Below are 15,666 nucleotides of genomic sequence, written 5' to 3' on the forward strand. Positions count from 1 at the left end.
TTTCATCGAAACCACCGAAACCCAACGCCATTCGTGATCAAAGTTTTCATCAAAACGTCTTTTCTTTTGCTTCTCACAGTCCCAACGCCTCACGTCTTCCCGTGCTGTTCAAATCGAGATACGGCGCCTCGCCCAACGACGCGACGCGGTCGCCCGCCCTGGCCTCGACGTAGTCGTAGGTCGCGCAGTGCCACATGCTCCTGTTGTCCCAGATGGCGAGGTCGTTGGCGCGCCACTTGAAGCGGACCTGGGCGTCGTGGTTCTGGGTGACGAGGTTGAAGAGGTAGTTCAAGAGGACGTCGGACTCGTCCTTTGTGACGCCATTGATGCGCTTGGTGAAGCCCTTGTTCACGTAGACGGACTTCCATCCCGTTACGGCTGCAAAAGGGGGGAGTTGGTTTGTCAGCTGAGTGAGTCTAGACTTCTTGGATTGTGTTTTTTTTTGGGACTAGGGGTGATGTGATTTGATGTGATGAATGAGGGTCCAACTTACGGTTGGTACGGATTACGGGGTGGATGGACTTGAGCTCGGAGCCCTTGTTTAGCGGCGAGCCGCGGAGACCTTCTCGGAGGGGGTTACCCAGCCTCCGGGCCTCCTCGTGGAAGAATGTGGCGTCGTGGGTGGCCGTCAGCCCTTCGAGGAACTTCTGCATGGCAGGAGAGAGTCTGTCGTAGATCTCATATCCAGAAGCCCACAGCTAGTAGTAGTTCACGCAGTTAGCCGGGTAAGGTCCACCCGTTATCTGCAATGCAGCTGCAAGGTTTTGATGGCGAGCAAAGATGGCGAGCAAGGGGTGGGAGGGGGTGGGGGCCTTCGGGTTCCAGCCTTTTTCCAGTAGAAAAGAGATGGATGGACGGGTTGGTTTGGTTTGGGTTGGTTTGGGTTTCGGGACCTACAGTGTCACCACCGGTGGTGGGAAGGGTGTGGATCTTGAGCATTGCGTAGTCCGAGGGGACCTGCTCGAAAGAGATGTCGGTGTGCCAGCCGGCGCTGGCGAAGCGGCTGACATCGCTCAGTTGGTGGGTGAGGCCGCCGCCCTTCTTCTGCTTCTCGCTGCTGATGACGCTGATTTGGTCACCGAGCTCGCTGCCTTCCTCTGTCAGGGGGTGGATGTGAAGGCCTGATGATTCGGGCTATATGGTGCCAAGTTAGGAGATGAGCCACAGATAGGGTTGAAGTGAGTTTGGTTGTTTTGATTCTTCACTTACACATCCGGCGAGCTCTGTGAGACGGAGGCAGAAATCCTTCATTTGGTTGGGTGTGACATCCTGGTCTCTCAAGAAGACAACGCCACGCTGGGAAACTGTACTACCTGTCAACACGATCCTTGAGGTTCATGAAGAGACAAATAAGGGGACTCACTTGTGACGGCCAAATCTCTAATGACCTGGTCGTCCGCCTTGAGGAGGTCAACGACCTGCAGGCCCTCATACTCGCGTCCAATGACAGGGGTGATGTCTGCGTTCTTGTACTTGTCCAGAGAACCGGAATAGACGAGCGGCTTGCTCAACCGGGGGCGAGCTGCCGAGTTTCCGCCAACAATGTTGGAGCCAGTTGATACCGCGGAAGGCATGTTGTCGTTGTTGATCTTTTGTGATTTAACGGGATGTGAGGCGGTATAGTCTGATGATGCAGGGCGCTTGAGAGTGTCGTCGATCATGTTTGTTTGGGGGTGTGTGAGGTAAGATCTGATAAGCGAAAAGGAAGATTATGAGAGAGAGAGAGAGATATATGGCTAGATTTTAGGTCCGGAGCACCCGTTATGTCCTGTCACTCTCCACGTACGATATCACAAGGAGGGAGAGTAATGTTCCTCTTTTGTGTGTGTGTGTGTGTATGTGTGTGTGTGTGTGTGTGTGTGTGTGTGTGTCTGTTTGCTTTCAAAGCGAGATCGGGGAGTGACCAGTAATGCGAATGGGGTGAGGAGGGAAAGAAGATCGTCAGACGTCTTCGACAACCGGAGTCGCTTCCCCTTGGTTGAGTGGCAGGTTACGGAGTACGGATACTCAGAGTCCTCGTCGTTACGGAGGCTCCCGACCGGTGGGCGATGGCGCAATCGCAAAGCTTCCTAATTCGGCGAAGTCTGTCAGCCGTGGCCAATCAGCGGAGTGGGGGCACCTAAGAGGCCCCCTCCGGAGACAACACTTGGCCATCTAACCTCCCACACACACACACACACTTCCCCCCCCTTCCTCCTCTCCCTCATAGCCTCGAAACTCGCAGTCCTCGTCGGAGAATCTTTCGGACTTGAAGACGGGCGCGGCATCATCACGTCTTTACTCTGGGCACATTAGCTACCGGGGCTACCTTGCCCATTGACATATTTCCTCCGTTCCTTGTCACAGGCCGCCTTTCTGTCGACCGACACCCTCCACATTGGCACAAGCAAACAGTAAACACGAATGAAACCCCCAATCCAACGTGAAGCCGTCGTTCGCCAGAGAAAAGGGCAGATGACATGTAGTCAAAACTATGTTGACAATGACATCGCCCGTTGGCCAAGACACGTTGCCAGGGGGGTGTCGTTCCGAGAGCCCGGGGTTTTAATCGGTAGGCGGAGAATTCTGGGGTAAAGTTTTTGGAGAACTAAAGCCTCCCAGGCTCCGGCTAGGCCATCCGGACCCGGTCGCTGTCAGCAAGCACAAAAAGTTGTCAACACCATCTCTTTTTTTCCCTTCTCGCCCTTGGCCCCCCCCCTTGTCCGGCCACATGGTTCACCTCCACTAGTATGTGGGTTCCTTCGAAGACGCAAGACCGAGCATAGATGTCGTGAGCCATGATCTGCTAGCCTCAATTAGACGTATCAGAAGTTTGAGGAACGACTATTAAGTTGAGCATCGAGAACGTCTTCGTTCTTGAGACGGGAGCTTCGTGTCGATCACCGTCGGTTTACGCTACATTTTTCTGTTTCCCTTTTTTGCGAAACCCTCGGGCAAGTGTGCTTACACGAGCTCTCGCGCCCGAACCAAGCAAGCGACGGCAGCAGTAGCAACAGCAAAGATGGCCGACGCCGAGCCTACCGCGCGGAAGACGGCCAGCGACAGCGGCAAGGACGCTGTGTCCATCTATCAGGACTCGGACGCGCCTGTTATCGGTCGCGAGAATCTATCTGACCTCGTACCGCCGCATGAATCTTATGAGGGAAAGCACAGATGGGATCCCGCCGCGACGTGGACCGAGGCCGAGGAGAGGAAAGTGGTTCGTATCACGGACATCAAGTTGTTGACGATGCTCTGTATCATGGTATGCGAAGTCACTTCGAGGTCTTGACAAGCCGCCTTGCTGATACTGAACCAGTTCTTTGGCTTGCAATTGGACAGAGGAAACTTGAGCAACGCCCTGGCAGATGACTTCCTCAAGGACCTAAAGCTCAGCAGTGACGACTACAATAACGTACGTTCTGACAGTCCTGGCCTTGGATTATGACGATTGCTAACATATGCTCCGTAGGGAACCACAATCCAGCTGGTGTGCTTCCTGGTCGCCGAGTTCCCCGTCCAGTTCCTCACCAAGCGCTTCGGTTTCAAGTACGTTCTGCCGACCATGATGATGATGTGGGGAACCGTCTCCTGGACGCAGGCTTGGATCACGACCCGCGCCGGGTTCTACGTGACGAGAGCCCTCATCGGCGCCTGCGAGGGTGGCTTCATTCCCGGCACCATTCTCTTTGCGACCTACTTTTACACATCAAAGGAACTGTCCGTTCGGCTGGCCGTGTTTTGGTCTACACTCAATGTTGCGCGAGTCATCTCGGCTCTGCTGGCGGCGGGTATCCTTAAAATGCGCGGTGTTGGTGGACACACGGGCTGGTTCTGGCTCTTCCTCTTGGGTATGTGATCTGCTCCCTCACCTTTCGTCTCTTGTGTGTCTTTTCGCTGACTAGCCGTTTAGAGGGTCTCCTGACTTGTGTTTTGGCTGTCATGGTATGTCTGCCGCATCTCTTCTCCCGCTTTCTCTCTCCCGAGGTATGGTGGTTTGAAAGGATTCCCCCCCCCCCCCACTGACCCCATGTTGTTACAGGCATTCCTTTGGCTCCCCGCCTCCCCGACGAACACTATGACGGCCATCTGGAGAAAGCCGTGGTACACGGAGAGACAGGAGGTCATCATGATCAACCGCATCCTCCGCGACGACCCCGCAAAGGGCCTCACGGCGCTGAAGGAGCCCATGACGGTCAAGGACATCAAGAACGCCTGGTTTGACCCCTCCATGTGGGGACTGTACCTCATCGGCCTCGTCGCCTACATCCCGGCCACGCCCGTCCAGGCGTACCTGACCCTCACCCTCCGCCGCCTGGGCTTCACGACCTTCAACGCCAACATGCTCACGGTGCCCTCGGCCGTGCTGCAAATCATCACGATGCTCACGCTGGCCTTTAGCAGCGACTACTTCAAGGAGCGCGCGTTCCACTGCATCTTTGGCGAGCTCTGGATCATGCCCCTGCTCGTCACCCTCCTCACGCTGCCCGACGGTGGGCGCGAATGGAGCCGATTCTCGGTTATTACGCTCATCTCGGGCTACCCGTACTTCCACCCGATCGTGTCGTCGTGGATCTCGGAGAACACGTTCGACGTCAAGAAGCGCGCCATCTCGGCGGCGACGTACAACGTCATTGTGCAGATCGGGTCCCTCGCCGGATCGCAAATCTACCGCGCCTACGACGCGCCGTATTACAAGCGCGGCAACATCGTCTGCGTGTCGATTTGCGCTTTTAGTCTCGTCGTGTTCCTGGTGCACCGGCAGGTCCTTGTGCTGCTGAACAAGCGCAAGGCGCGGGTATGGGACGCCATGTCCAACGAGGAGCGGCTGGCGTACCAGAGTGATGCGGCCGCACGCGAGCAGGACGGAAACAAGCGTTTGGACTTTAGGTTTGTGTACTAGGGAAAATATCCACACGATGGGCAGTGTACATGGGCGGGTGGAATACATATTTTGATGGGTGATATAAGTTTGGATACCAGTCCATGAAAAGGACAAGATTACAAGTAATAAAGATGGCTGAGACCAAAATGACGAGAACCAGGGGCCACCATGCAGCCCCGGTAACTTGTTCAACTAATTACACTACGAACATACAGGCTCATACGCTATATCAACATCTACCCTCATCAAAATTACTCGATAATTATGGCTACCTTGGTGTTCTTTGTAGGAAGATGCATATTCTCGTCTGTTTTCTTCGCTCGAATTTCGAGGTACCCCCGAACGTATCTGCACTTGACTACCTAATAGAAGAACGCTGATTGGCCCCGTGTGTCATCCCGGCCTGGACCAAATCGCTGGGAGGTCGGCGGCCCGGACAGCGGTCAAGGACTTACCGCAGTAAAGAGACCGAATTTTGCGGGGAAATACAGCGCCAAGGTCCCTTAACGGGCGCCACCTGTCGACCCCAAAGCCCCCCCCTCAAGCGTCCTCAAGCGTCCTCAAGCCCCCCCCCCCCCCCCCCCCCCAAACCCGGCCCTTTTCGACTCGAGCTGCAGGGAGGCAGGCACGGCAGGAAACTCCACAGCTCCCCTGATCGGCTTAGCGCATCGAGCACACCATCGGTCGTCGACTCCACCCTGCGCATCTCAGACGTCCGCAGCTGCCTCTCCCATCCCCAATGTTTTTTTCCCTACTGCCCCTTCCTCTTCAGTCAGTCACCTAGGTCGAGAGTTCTGGCAACGGGGGACAGCTTTTTCTCTCTGCTCGAATCGAAACCAAGGAACGCATTTTGTTTGCTCAGAGTAGAGCCAGAATCGCCTGACCTTTACGGCCTTTGCTTTGTAATACCTACGGATACTCTCACTCGTACGGTGTACCTCATACCCTTACGTGCTTGTCACCTCACTTATCCACTTTCGCCTAAGAACTACGCAGTCTCAAGCCCAGCCTTGTCAAGGAACCTGGGACCCGTCTCGTCTGGTGCAAGTGACAGACAGACTTCACAACACCGCCGTCACACAAACTGCATACACAGCTTGACGTATTATTACCTGGCGAATTCCCAAAAAAAAAAAAAAAAAATTTTTTTTAAAAATTTCCACGGCGGTGCAAGCTGCCATGATACGGCACGAGTAGGGCAGCAGGGCCGACGTTGTTCTCCCCTCCCCTTCTCTCCACTCCTCCCCTCCCGTCTTCCGTCTTCGCGGACAATGTCATCCGGGCGCAAGATTGGCAAAAGAGCTTGTGACGCGTGCAAGATCCGCAAGATCAAATGCACAGAGGTCCCGCCCTGTGACGGCTGCGTCGCCATCGGGACATCGTGCACCTTCAACAAGGTCCCCGCCACTAGGGGCCCACGGAACCTGAGGGCGAAGACGATACGTCAGATTGCCCAGGCCCAGAAGGAGAGCTCTGCTGCTTCGACTTCTGCTTCTTCTGCTACTGCTTCCGCTGGCTCCGGTACTGCGTCCTCCGTCTCACCCACCGGTGATGGGGCTTCCGCTTCGACCCCGACCGTTGCCGTCGCCTCCTCGGGAGTTTCGTCCTCGTCCCGGTCTCCGTCGTCCTCTGAAGGAGGATCCTCCGAGGGCACTGGGAGCGCCGCGAGTGGACAACGGGTCATCCGGCAGGAGAATGCCCCCCAGCCTCAAAGGACGCCCAGCGCATCACTGGTCTTGAGGCTATGTATCTACCGCCTGCGTCTATTTCCCGTATGGCCCATCATTGCAGTCGAGGACATCATGGCCTCGCTGTCCCGCGACACCGACGACCTTGAATCATACGTCTTGGCCAACGCCGTGGGAGCCGCCACCATTGCCCAGCTCAAGCTGGCCACGACTGACAATGACGATCCGGCGACGGCGGGCTCAATGGAGGCCGAGTGCCAGCGGTCGAGGATGGTGCTCCAGGAACGCGAGGGAGGCCCGCCCATGAATCTCAACTGGCTGAGGACGTCCTTCTTTCTCCACGTCTATCATGAGAATCAGCAACCCGGAGGGGCCAAGTCGCTTCTCTACCTCCGAGAGGCCATCACCATGGCTCAGATTATGGGAGTGCACAAGGAGTCGTCGTACGTGGCTCTGCCTTTGGCGGAACAGCAGATGCGGAGGAGGACACTTTGGCTACTGTTTGTTACAGAAAGGCATGTTTTACCCCTGATGGCCCACCCACCATTGGACTGCCACTAACAAGAATGACAGAGGCGTCGCCATGCTTCACAAGCTACCCGTGGCTCTAAAGTCCAACACCCGTTTTCCGTCCCTGGACGGTTCAGGGGTCGGCGAGGACGAGGGCCACATTCTACCAGCTTTCAAAAAGCTGGCCGACCTCTTTTGGATATTCGATCAAAGCGGCGCCTTTGACATCCTCCAGAACTCGGATGACGAGGACGCCCTGTGGTCCATGGCCGACGGCCTCCAAACGGCTAGCAGGGCGTGTCTTGATGTCGTGCAGCAGAAGCTTCAGCAGATCCCCCTGGACTCTGACGCCAGCAACGATGTCCAGCGAGCCGATATTGTCGTCACTCGGCAATGGATGCAGGCCGTGTTGTGGAAAGTCACCATGAACCACGGCCGCGCTTGGTCTTCCAACGGCAACAATAACACCGTCACTTCATTATCGCACCCTATCCAGATCGCCAAGGAGTTTCTCCAGTTGATCTCACAACTTCCCAGCACGGCCATTGAAGCCCATGGGCCCGGAATCGTAAGGCTTTCACCCGACAGATATATCCTCGTAGCCAACCCCCTTTGCTAACTTCAATACCAGGAGTTCAAAATCTACGAGATTGCCAGCGCAGTGACAGACGCCGTGGCGAATAACTTTCGTCTACCTCGCACCTCCACCGATGGCCCGCGAGACATCCTCCTTCAGCTGCAAAGGGTCCTCGCTTCATGCCGCGGTGGCAACAAGGCACTCTTGGAGATGCTCTGCGCCCGCATAGCCGAGGTCCAGGACGGCCCGCTGCTGATCATGAACAGGAGCCCGACGTCGAGGGTCCAGGAAGTCGACGACGACGACCAGTGGCGGGATGATAGGAATGCTGCTGCTGCTGCTGCTGCTGCTGCGAGTGGTCAACCAGACATATTTGCACCCATCAATGGCGTATCTCACTCGAACCAACCCTACGGACCACCATCAAACTTTTCATCAATGTTTGACAAGGATGGTGGTACTGCGCAGGGCATACCCAACGGGAACACGGTCTCACTCTCCCCTCAGCGGCAGGGGCTCGGCAGACCGCCCGTCTGGGATCAATCCACCGGCCACATGGGCTCCGGCGCCCCCCACGACCTGATTGATCAGTTGCAACACTTTGATGGCTCCTTCAACACCGTCGGGTCCAACGGCACGCTCGATATGCTTTTCGCCAACGGGGCCTTGTGGGATAACGTCGCGAACGATGACTGGATGGCGTCGGTGCAGGGGAATCCGGGCGTGTTCCACAGCCCGACGCAGTCTTCGGTCAATTTGCAGAGGACGTATGAGTAGGTTGATGTTGATGTTGATGTTGGTTAATAAGCCTCAACTACCGATTCTGGGCCGGTCGCAATCTGAAACCGTATGGTTCGAAGTTATTCGTTTACAAGCCGCAAGAGCTGATGGTGCATATGGGAAGCACTTGGCTTGAAGCACGACAGATCCGCATCTTAGTCACGGCCGAAGCATATATCCTGGCGTTTAGGCGCCAACGGATGGAATCAAGAGCGTGATTTCCGAATCTCTAGGTAAGCCATCCTCATCTGACCTCTTCATCACCCGAATTCACTTCTGACTCTCCACCAGATCAAAAGCCGTCACATATTGAGGACTAATCTCAAAAGGCACATGTTATCTGGATAAAGAAACGCAAAACAGTACTCCAAAATTTTGTCTACATTCTATCCTTTATTTAGTTTTATACCCCCCAAACACAAAATCCAGGGCCGCGATCCTAGGCCAGAAGCACCACCGCTCCCTCGTACGGCCCAAACGAGACCTTACCACCCCTGAAATCCTTCACCGTCTTGCCGCCATTGGAGACCAATACCTCCTTAACACTCTCCGCCTTCAACCCTTCCCAGCTCACCGTCTCGCTCGAAAAGTTACACGCGACAACCGCCACGGCGCCGTCCTCGGCCCGCCGCGCATACGCCAGGATCCGCTCGTTCTTTTCGTCGACGAGCGCAAAGTCGCCGTAGACGAAAATGTCGAGGTACCGCTTGCGCGTCGCGAGGACAGTCTTCCAGAAGTTGAAGACGGAGGCTGGGTCCGAGACCTGCAAGGCGACGTTGATTTCCGTGTGGTTTGGGTGTACCGTCATCCACGGCGTGGCCTGGGGCGTGGTGAAGCCTGCGTTGGGGGCGTCGGTCCACTGCATTGGTGTGCGGGCGTTGTCGCGGGATTTCTTTTGGTATTGCGATTTGAGGAATTTGAGGTATTCCTTGTCCTTGGAGTCCTTGTTCAAGCTGGTTGTCGTGAAAAAAAGTTGTTAGCCTCGCATGGTTCTTGTGTGTGTTTTTATACCTGGGATTTCACGGCCAAGGATCTGTGACGGCATTACTCACTTCCAGTGGTTCAGACAGTCAATGTCCTTGTACTCCTCCATCGGCCACTCCTTGGGCACGTTGACCATGCCAATCTCCTGGCCCTGGTAGACAAAGGGGGTACCGGCCTGGAGGGCCTGGAACATGGCCACGGCTTTCGCGCTGTCGACGCGATGCTGCGGCGCATCGTTCGCGAAGCGGCTGACGGAGCGCGGCTGGTCGTGGTTCTCGAGGTACAGCGCGTTCCAGCCGTCGTGGTCGTACATGAAGCGCTGCCACTTGTTGGCGATGCCCTTGAGCTCGGCGAGGTCCCATTCCTTGGCGGAGAATTTGCCATGGGGGCCAATGTCGATGTCGACGCTGGAAAGGGGGGGAAGGTTCATGTTAGTTACACTATTGATGGAATAGAGAAAGGGGTAAAAGGGGGCAGACTTACAATTCAAAGTGGAAAATCATGCTCAGCTCCCCGCGATCGCCATTCACGCTCTTAATGACCTCGTTGAGATCCCTGACGCAGGGCATCTCGCCCACGCTAAAGGCGTCGTACTCGTGCAGGATGGCGCCCAGCTCCTTGAGGTACTCGTGCAGTCGCGGGCCAGCCGAGTAGAGCTCGGAACCCGGGAGCACGTCCTGCTTGGAATCGGGAAAGTCCTGGGGCTTGCTGACAAAGTTGATGACGTCGAGGCGGAAGCCATCGGCGCCCTTGTCGAGCCAGAAGCGCATGATGTCGTGGACGGCGTCGCGGACTTTGGGGTTCTCCCAGTTGAGGTCGGGTTGTTCGCGGGCGAAGAGGCGGAGGTAGTATTCGTCTGTTGCTTCGTCGTATTCCCACGCGCTGCCTGTATGTAGAAAAGTCCGATGTCAGTTCAGGTCTATTGTTGTACAAGTATACAGTTTCAACAAAGCTTCCAGAGGTATGGGAGCCTGGCCGGCTTCTTGGAAGACGGAAAACGAGGGAGACTGACCCTGGAAATGGGAGGCCCAGTTGTTGGGAGGCTGGCGATTGCCCTGAGCGTCGTACTTTGGCTTGCGCCAGATGTACCAGTCGCGGTAGGGGCTGTCTTTGGAGCTGCGCGACTTCTTGAACCACTCGTGCTGGTCGCTGGTGTGGTTGACGACGAGGTCGAGGACGAGCTTCATGCCGCGCTCGTGGAGCTTGTCCTTGAGGGTGTCGACGTCGGCGACGGTGCCGTAGGGCTCGTGGATCTTTTTGTAATTGCTAATGTCGTAGCCCTATGATACGCCGTTGGTCAGTCAGCTTCTTAGTCTATCTGATTCTGAATGTCTATGAGACTATTGCCAATGGCTGCCCATATATCCCAACGGGAAACCCTTGACAGCTTTTGGGATGGGAAGCTTCGACTCACCATGTCGATCTGGGGACTCTCAAAGATGGGGCACAGCCACACAATGTCGACGCCGAGGGACTTAAAGTGGTCGACGCGGTCGATGATACCCTTGAGGTCGCCCACGCCCGAGCCGGTCGAGTCCTGGAAGGACGCCGGGTAGACTTGGTATACGGAGCTCTCTTTCCACCACTTGCGGAGCTGTCTCTTGGGGGGCTGGCCGCCCGCGCTCTCCGCGACGACGTATCGAGCCATTGCGGGCGATCTAGTGTTGTGGATTCACGAGGAAAAGGGTGAAATTGCAAATGTTGATTGAGCTTCGAGACTAGAAGCTGTATACCGGTTCAGGAGAGGCGATTGGGGTCGGGGGTTGGAACTCGTCGTGTAGTTATTGCAAACACGCGTAATACTGCAATTGACTTGAGAACAAGAGAGAGTCTAGGGAAACGAACAAAGCAGTCTATGTCTTATACGATCAGAGATGCTGCAAAGACAAGAGAAAGTTGAGACTCCTTTAAGAGGTTCAAAGTTCAGGCACTCTGGTAGGAGGGGCGGGGGTTGGCTGTTTGGAAATAGGAGCTTGGTCCGTTGGCGGGGTGGGCTTTGCGAGAGTTTCTGCGAGTAAAGGCAGGTCGTGGTGACCAATTGGAAGAATCTGGAGATTGGGAAAAATGTTGGCTTGACGAAGCTGAGTAAGGCGGAGAGGAAAGCCAATGTTCCGTCGAACACGGGACACGGCGGGAGACAAAAGACACAGAGCTGGCGCGCGCGCGCGCGGACTGGTTGTACTGGTAGGGGAAGAAGAGATGATCGGCGGTTTGTTGCAGCCAACTTTCAGGTACTTGGATCTTTCCCGTGGGGAATGGGTTGATACCGACACTTACCGACACTTGGGCACCCGGGAGAATTCAAGCGAGAAAAGCGAGCGAGGAAAGGACGAATGACGAGAGGGAATGGGCTTTCTGGGAGACTCTTCCCGTCTCCCCCGAATCGGACGTTGAATGGATGCAGCTGCCCCTCCATGGAACCCGTCTTCGTCATGCGGGGTAACTTTTTGGCTACGGAATTACGGAGTACATGCTGTCAGGTTGCGGAGGTTCCGCTCTACGTTGCAGGTACCTCAACTTATACTTGTCCACAGGGCGAGGTGTAAGTACTTGTCTGTAGGCTACTCACTCACGTTGCTAGTCATGGGACACGAAAGCGAGGGCGTGATGATCCCCAGCAGGTACAGCCGCAGACGCGCGGGAGACGATCAACAAAGTAGTTGCATAAACGCCATTACGTTGTGTCGTGTTGCAGGTTGAGAAGATCACCTCCCACATGTGTCCCATGTGTAACTGCGCCTGCGTTGAAAGCGAGAAGGTGTGTTGTGTGGTGGTGGTACCGGGTCCCCCCCAAGTGGATGGATGTTTGCGTTACCCAGTGCCCCGCCGGCGCTGGGCCCCACCAGCCACCCCCGATCCCGTCCCCGAAATTTTTGCCGGTGTCCACCGGAAGACTTGACAGAGGGGGTTGGCTCGGGATCCGGAGCCTTAGGACCTCAATGGGTGAGGAACGGGCTCGCGGACGCTTCAGAGTCCAGCGACTTTTAGTTTCATGGCGAGTTAACGGAGGATTAGTACAACGAGGCAGAGTGCGTTGAATCAGTGTCAATGTTTCTCTGACTTGTAGACGGGCATAGAACGACAACACGGACAACGTGTGAACAACAAGACTGGGGCTTCGACATACATAGAACGATGACAGAGTGCACCTCTCGTGTTTAAGATGTCCATGTGAACTAAGTTGAATATGAGCTGGACCAATATTTTACCACTAGGTAGATCGTTACCAGGTATCCGTATTCTTCTACGAACCTTGGACTGTTTCGATTGCATCAGTCTATTATCAATATACAAATGAAAGCTCGGCACCTATCGTCATTCACAGGTGGAATAGCCTGTCATCTTATCGACAAAGCTCCTCTCAGTCTCTCAGCAAGAACTCAAATTGTTCCATTCCCCCCGGGCTCGTCTTCCAAGACCCGAAGTACCCATCATGACGGAGACTGGTCCAGAGCCGGGTTGAGACGCCATACCGGCGACGTGAATCACACGGGTCACGTCGGTAGGAAGCTTCCCCCGGATACCCGAGGACGGCAGACCTGGCACAGAATGATCGCATGCACCGGCACCTACCTGGTTTACTCGACAGCAATGCAAATTATTGGTTCGCAGATGGCCAAAGTCTAGGACAACTACGTCGTCAGAACAGGGCGGTGAAGCTCGGATGGGCTTGGTAGACGGCCGCGACTGGACTACATCCCCACGGTCTCTAGCGATGAGAGATGGAATGTACAACCTGCTGTTCAAGAGTCAACCAAGCGGAACATCTCGATGGGACACCACGGGTGTAGCCTCCACGTCAGACACCCTCAGAAACTGACTCTATCCAAGTCCCTAGTCTCACCAGAAAGCGTTCCCGCCACGACGCCTTCGCAGGAGGTAGGTCGACCGGCTTACATGGACCGCGACGGCCATCGAGCAAGCGCCATGAGCCAGCCATTAGCGCTAGATTCACAACCCCGTATCGGCTGCCGGGCTTTCGGCCGCAAAAGTACAGGAGGTCAGCCCGGGTTTACAGCGGTCCCGTCCGTATGCCTCCGAACCTCTTGCCCGTCTACCGCCATCCTTTTTGTACGCATATACATGGAGACAATCTTTGGGAGATCAACATGCAAGCTGTTTTGCCCAGCTGCAGCCAGCCGCACTGCAGCACACACAAGTCCACGGGTATTAAGGTACCTAAGCGTGCTAAGGTAGGTTGTGTGCATCCAACAGTAATTGGCCAATGCTAGCGGATTCCACTACTACGGATTACCACACCTTAGTATGACGTGGTGGGGGGGGTTATATGGAGGGGTAAAAAAAGGCAACATTACTTTCCGATAATATCTCCGCAGAGGGACGGGGTGCGGGGCAAGCTCTTTTGGAGGAGCTTTGAACATGTGCGTGAGACCGAAGGCGGAGGGGTAAATCATTAGGCAGTGTAGAAAAAAAAAGAAAAAAAACGTAGATGAGAGATTGTGAGAGCAAATGTAAACAAAACATCTTGATTCTTTTCGCATACTCCCACAGCTTCAGAGATTGTAAAGACGACCACCGACGAAGAAACCTCCCTAGTCACCTACCAACCCCGAACCGTAAACGTAACCGACACAAACAGACACAATGGCGTGGGAAGAGCCGAGAAAGACGGGCATGCAGTACCGCCGCCTGGGTAACTCTGGACTTCACGTCTCTGTGCTGGGTTTGGGCGGCTGGTTGACGTACGTTCCTCAATCTCATCCTCACCTAGATTGGCAGTATCCCAGTGACTTGGGAGAACGTCGTGCTAACTTGGTAAACACACAGCTTCGGCGGCCACGTTGAGAATGGTATGGAACCAAGTCTAGAACGATCTGGGCCGTGACTAACGGTCACCTTGCAGAGCAAACGTTTGCGTGTATGAAGCAAGCCTACGACCTTGGCGTCAACTTTTTCGATACGGCTGAGAGGTGAGTCCTCCAGACCGTCTCGTGTAATCCCATGCGGCTGCGGCCGAGCGACGGGGAGGTTGGCTAACCACAAACCTCCAATTGCAGCTACGCGGGCGGGAACTCGGAGATCATCATGGGCCAGGCCATCAAGAAGTTCAACTGGAACCGCAACGACATAGTCGTTACAACAAAGGTAAACCACGAACCCTTACCCCCCATTGGCAGTGTCTGTAGCAGCTTCGAACAATATTTCTAACCTGGGTATACCAGCTCAACTGGGGCGGCGCCAACGGCCAAGTCCTCGTCAACAACCACGGCCTCTCCCGCAAACACATCATCGAAGGCCTCCACGCCTCCCTCAAGCGCCTCGACCTCGAATACGTCGACATCGTCTACGCCCACCGACCAGACCGCCTGACCCCCATGGAAGAAACCGTCCGCGCCTTCAACCACGTCATCGACAAGGGCTACGCCATGTACTGGGGCACCTCGGAGTGGAGCGCCGACGAGATCGCAGAGGCCTGCGGCATCGCGCGGGACCTCCGCATGATCGCGCCCGTCGTCGAGCAGCCCCAGTACAACATCCTCGAGCGCCGCAAGGTCGAGTACGAGTTCCAGAGGCTGTACCAGCGCTTCGGCCTCGGCCTCACCGTCTTCAGCCCCATCAAGATGGGCCTGCTGAGCGGCAAGTACAACGACAACCCGGACGCGCCTCCCGCCGGGAGCCGGTTCGCGGAGGGCAAAGGCGATAAGTTTGTCAACTGGGCCAATAAGGAGTGGTACGGCAACGACGAGTGGAAGGCGCTGATTCAGAACGTCGTCAAGCTCAAGGTGAGTTTTTACTGTTGAATGCTGTTGTTTTCTGTCACTCCCCCCCCCGCGCGTCCGCCGCCCGGCGACTCGGCACGCAACATGACAGCTAACCGGGATAATGTGTGTGGCAGGGTATTGCGGAGAAGCTCGGCGCGACGCAGTCGCAGCTGGCCCTGGCGTGGTGCCTCAAGAACCCCAACGTTACCTCCGTGATCACCGGAGCCTCGCGGCCGGAGCAAATCGTCGAGAATGTGGGCGCATTGAAGGTTCTGGAGAAGCTGACGCCCGAGATCATGGCCGAGGTCGATGCCATTGTGGGAGAGGTCAAACTGGACCCGGCAAGACAAGATTAGAGTAGAGAATGGCGTGTTTTTCTGGAAATTGTGTTTCTGTTGCGTTCGTTTTGGGTGGCGCGGATTTTACTGGCATACCATATCTGGGAAAGGACGAGAGGTTCGGTACAAAAGAGGAGCAAAAACATCTTTTACCAGCTCGATCCATGCGCGGCCACGTCCAGGCCCATGTGATGGAGTGTTG

General features: G+C 55.5%; 5 protein-coding genes across 5 annotated transcripts; 3 read left to right on the forward strand and 2 right to left on the reverse strand.

The window, feature by feature from the left end:
* Positions 1-73: 73 nt before the first annotated feature.
* On the reverse strand, positions 74-1,661 carry BDP81DRAFT_394175 (TfdA family taurine catabolism dioxygenase TauD; the record flags this gene model as incomplete). The annotated part of the gene is made up of 5 exons (XM_060587920.1): positions 74-378; positions 494-698; positions 898-1,134; positions 1,210-1,304; positions 1,364-1,661. 5 exons carry the CDS (start codon positions 1,659-1,661, stop codon positions 74-76), a joined length of 1,140 nt encoding a protein of 379 aa, XP_060445094.1.
* A 1,340-nt stretch (positions 1,662-3,001) lies between these two features.
* On the forward strand, positions 3,002-4,882 carry BDP81DRAFT_449515 (major facilitator superfamily transporter; the record flags this gene model as incomplete). The annotated part of the gene is made up of 5 exons (XM_060592419.1): positions 3,002-3,244; positions 3,299-3,394; positions 3,452-3,830; positions 3,893-3,924; positions 4,022-4,882. 5 exons carry the CDS (start codon positions 3,002-3,004, stop codon positions 4,880-4,882), a joined length of 1,611 nt encoding a protein of 536 aa, XP_060445095.1.
* A 767-nt stretch (positions 4,883-5,649) lies between these two features.
* BDP81DRAFT_471548 (fungal-specific transcription factor) lies at positions 5,650-8,416 on the forward strand (the record flags this gene model as incomplete). The annotated part of the gene is made up of 3 exons (XM_060594590.1): positions 5,650-7,067; positions 7,126-7,630; positions 7,694-8,416. Exons 1-3 carry the CDS (start codon positions 6,136-6,138, stop codon positions 8,414-8,416), a joined length of 2,160 nt encoding a protein of 719 aa, XP_060445096.1. The 5' UTR covers positions 5,650-6,135.
* Positions 8,417-8,683: 267 nt separating this feature from the next.
* BDP81DRAFT_23400 (alpha amylase) lies at positions 8,684-11,188 on the reverse strand. The gene is made up of 5 exons (XM_060582842.1): positions 10,818-11,188; positions 10,416-10,683; positions 9,887-10,289; positions 9,472-9,810; positions 8,684-9,372 (listed from the first exon to the last, which is right to left on the reverse strand). Exons 1-5 carry the CDS (start codon positions 11,049-11,051, stop codon positions 8,859-8,861), a joined length of 1,758 nt encoding a protein of 585 aa, XP_060445097.1. The 5' UTR covers positions 11,052-11,188; the 3' UTR covers positions 8,684-8,858.
* A 2,820-nt stretch (positions 11,189-14,008) lies between these two features.
* Positions 14,009-15,482, forward strand: BDP81DRAFT_394179 (voltage-dependent potassium channel beta subunit; the record flags this gene model as incomplete). Its single annotated transcript, XM_060587921.1, has 6 exons — positions 14,009-14,106; positions 14,192-14,214; positions 14,268-14,334; positions 14,422-14,509; positions 14,587-15,147; positions 15,261-15,482. 6 exons carry the CDS (start codon positions 14,009-14,011, stop codon positions 15,480-15,482), a joined length of 1,059 nt encoding a protein of 352 aa, XP_060445098.1.
* Positions 15,483-15,666: the final 184 nt, after the last annotated feature.

Source organism: Colletotrichum phormii (genome assembly GCF_030913505.1).
Source record: "Colletotrichum phormii strain CBS 102054 chromosome Unknown BDP81scaffold_10, whole genome shotgun sequence".
NCBI lineage: Eukaryota > Fungi > Ascomycota > Sordariomycetes > Glomerellales > Glomerellaceae > Colletotrichum > Colletotrichum phormii.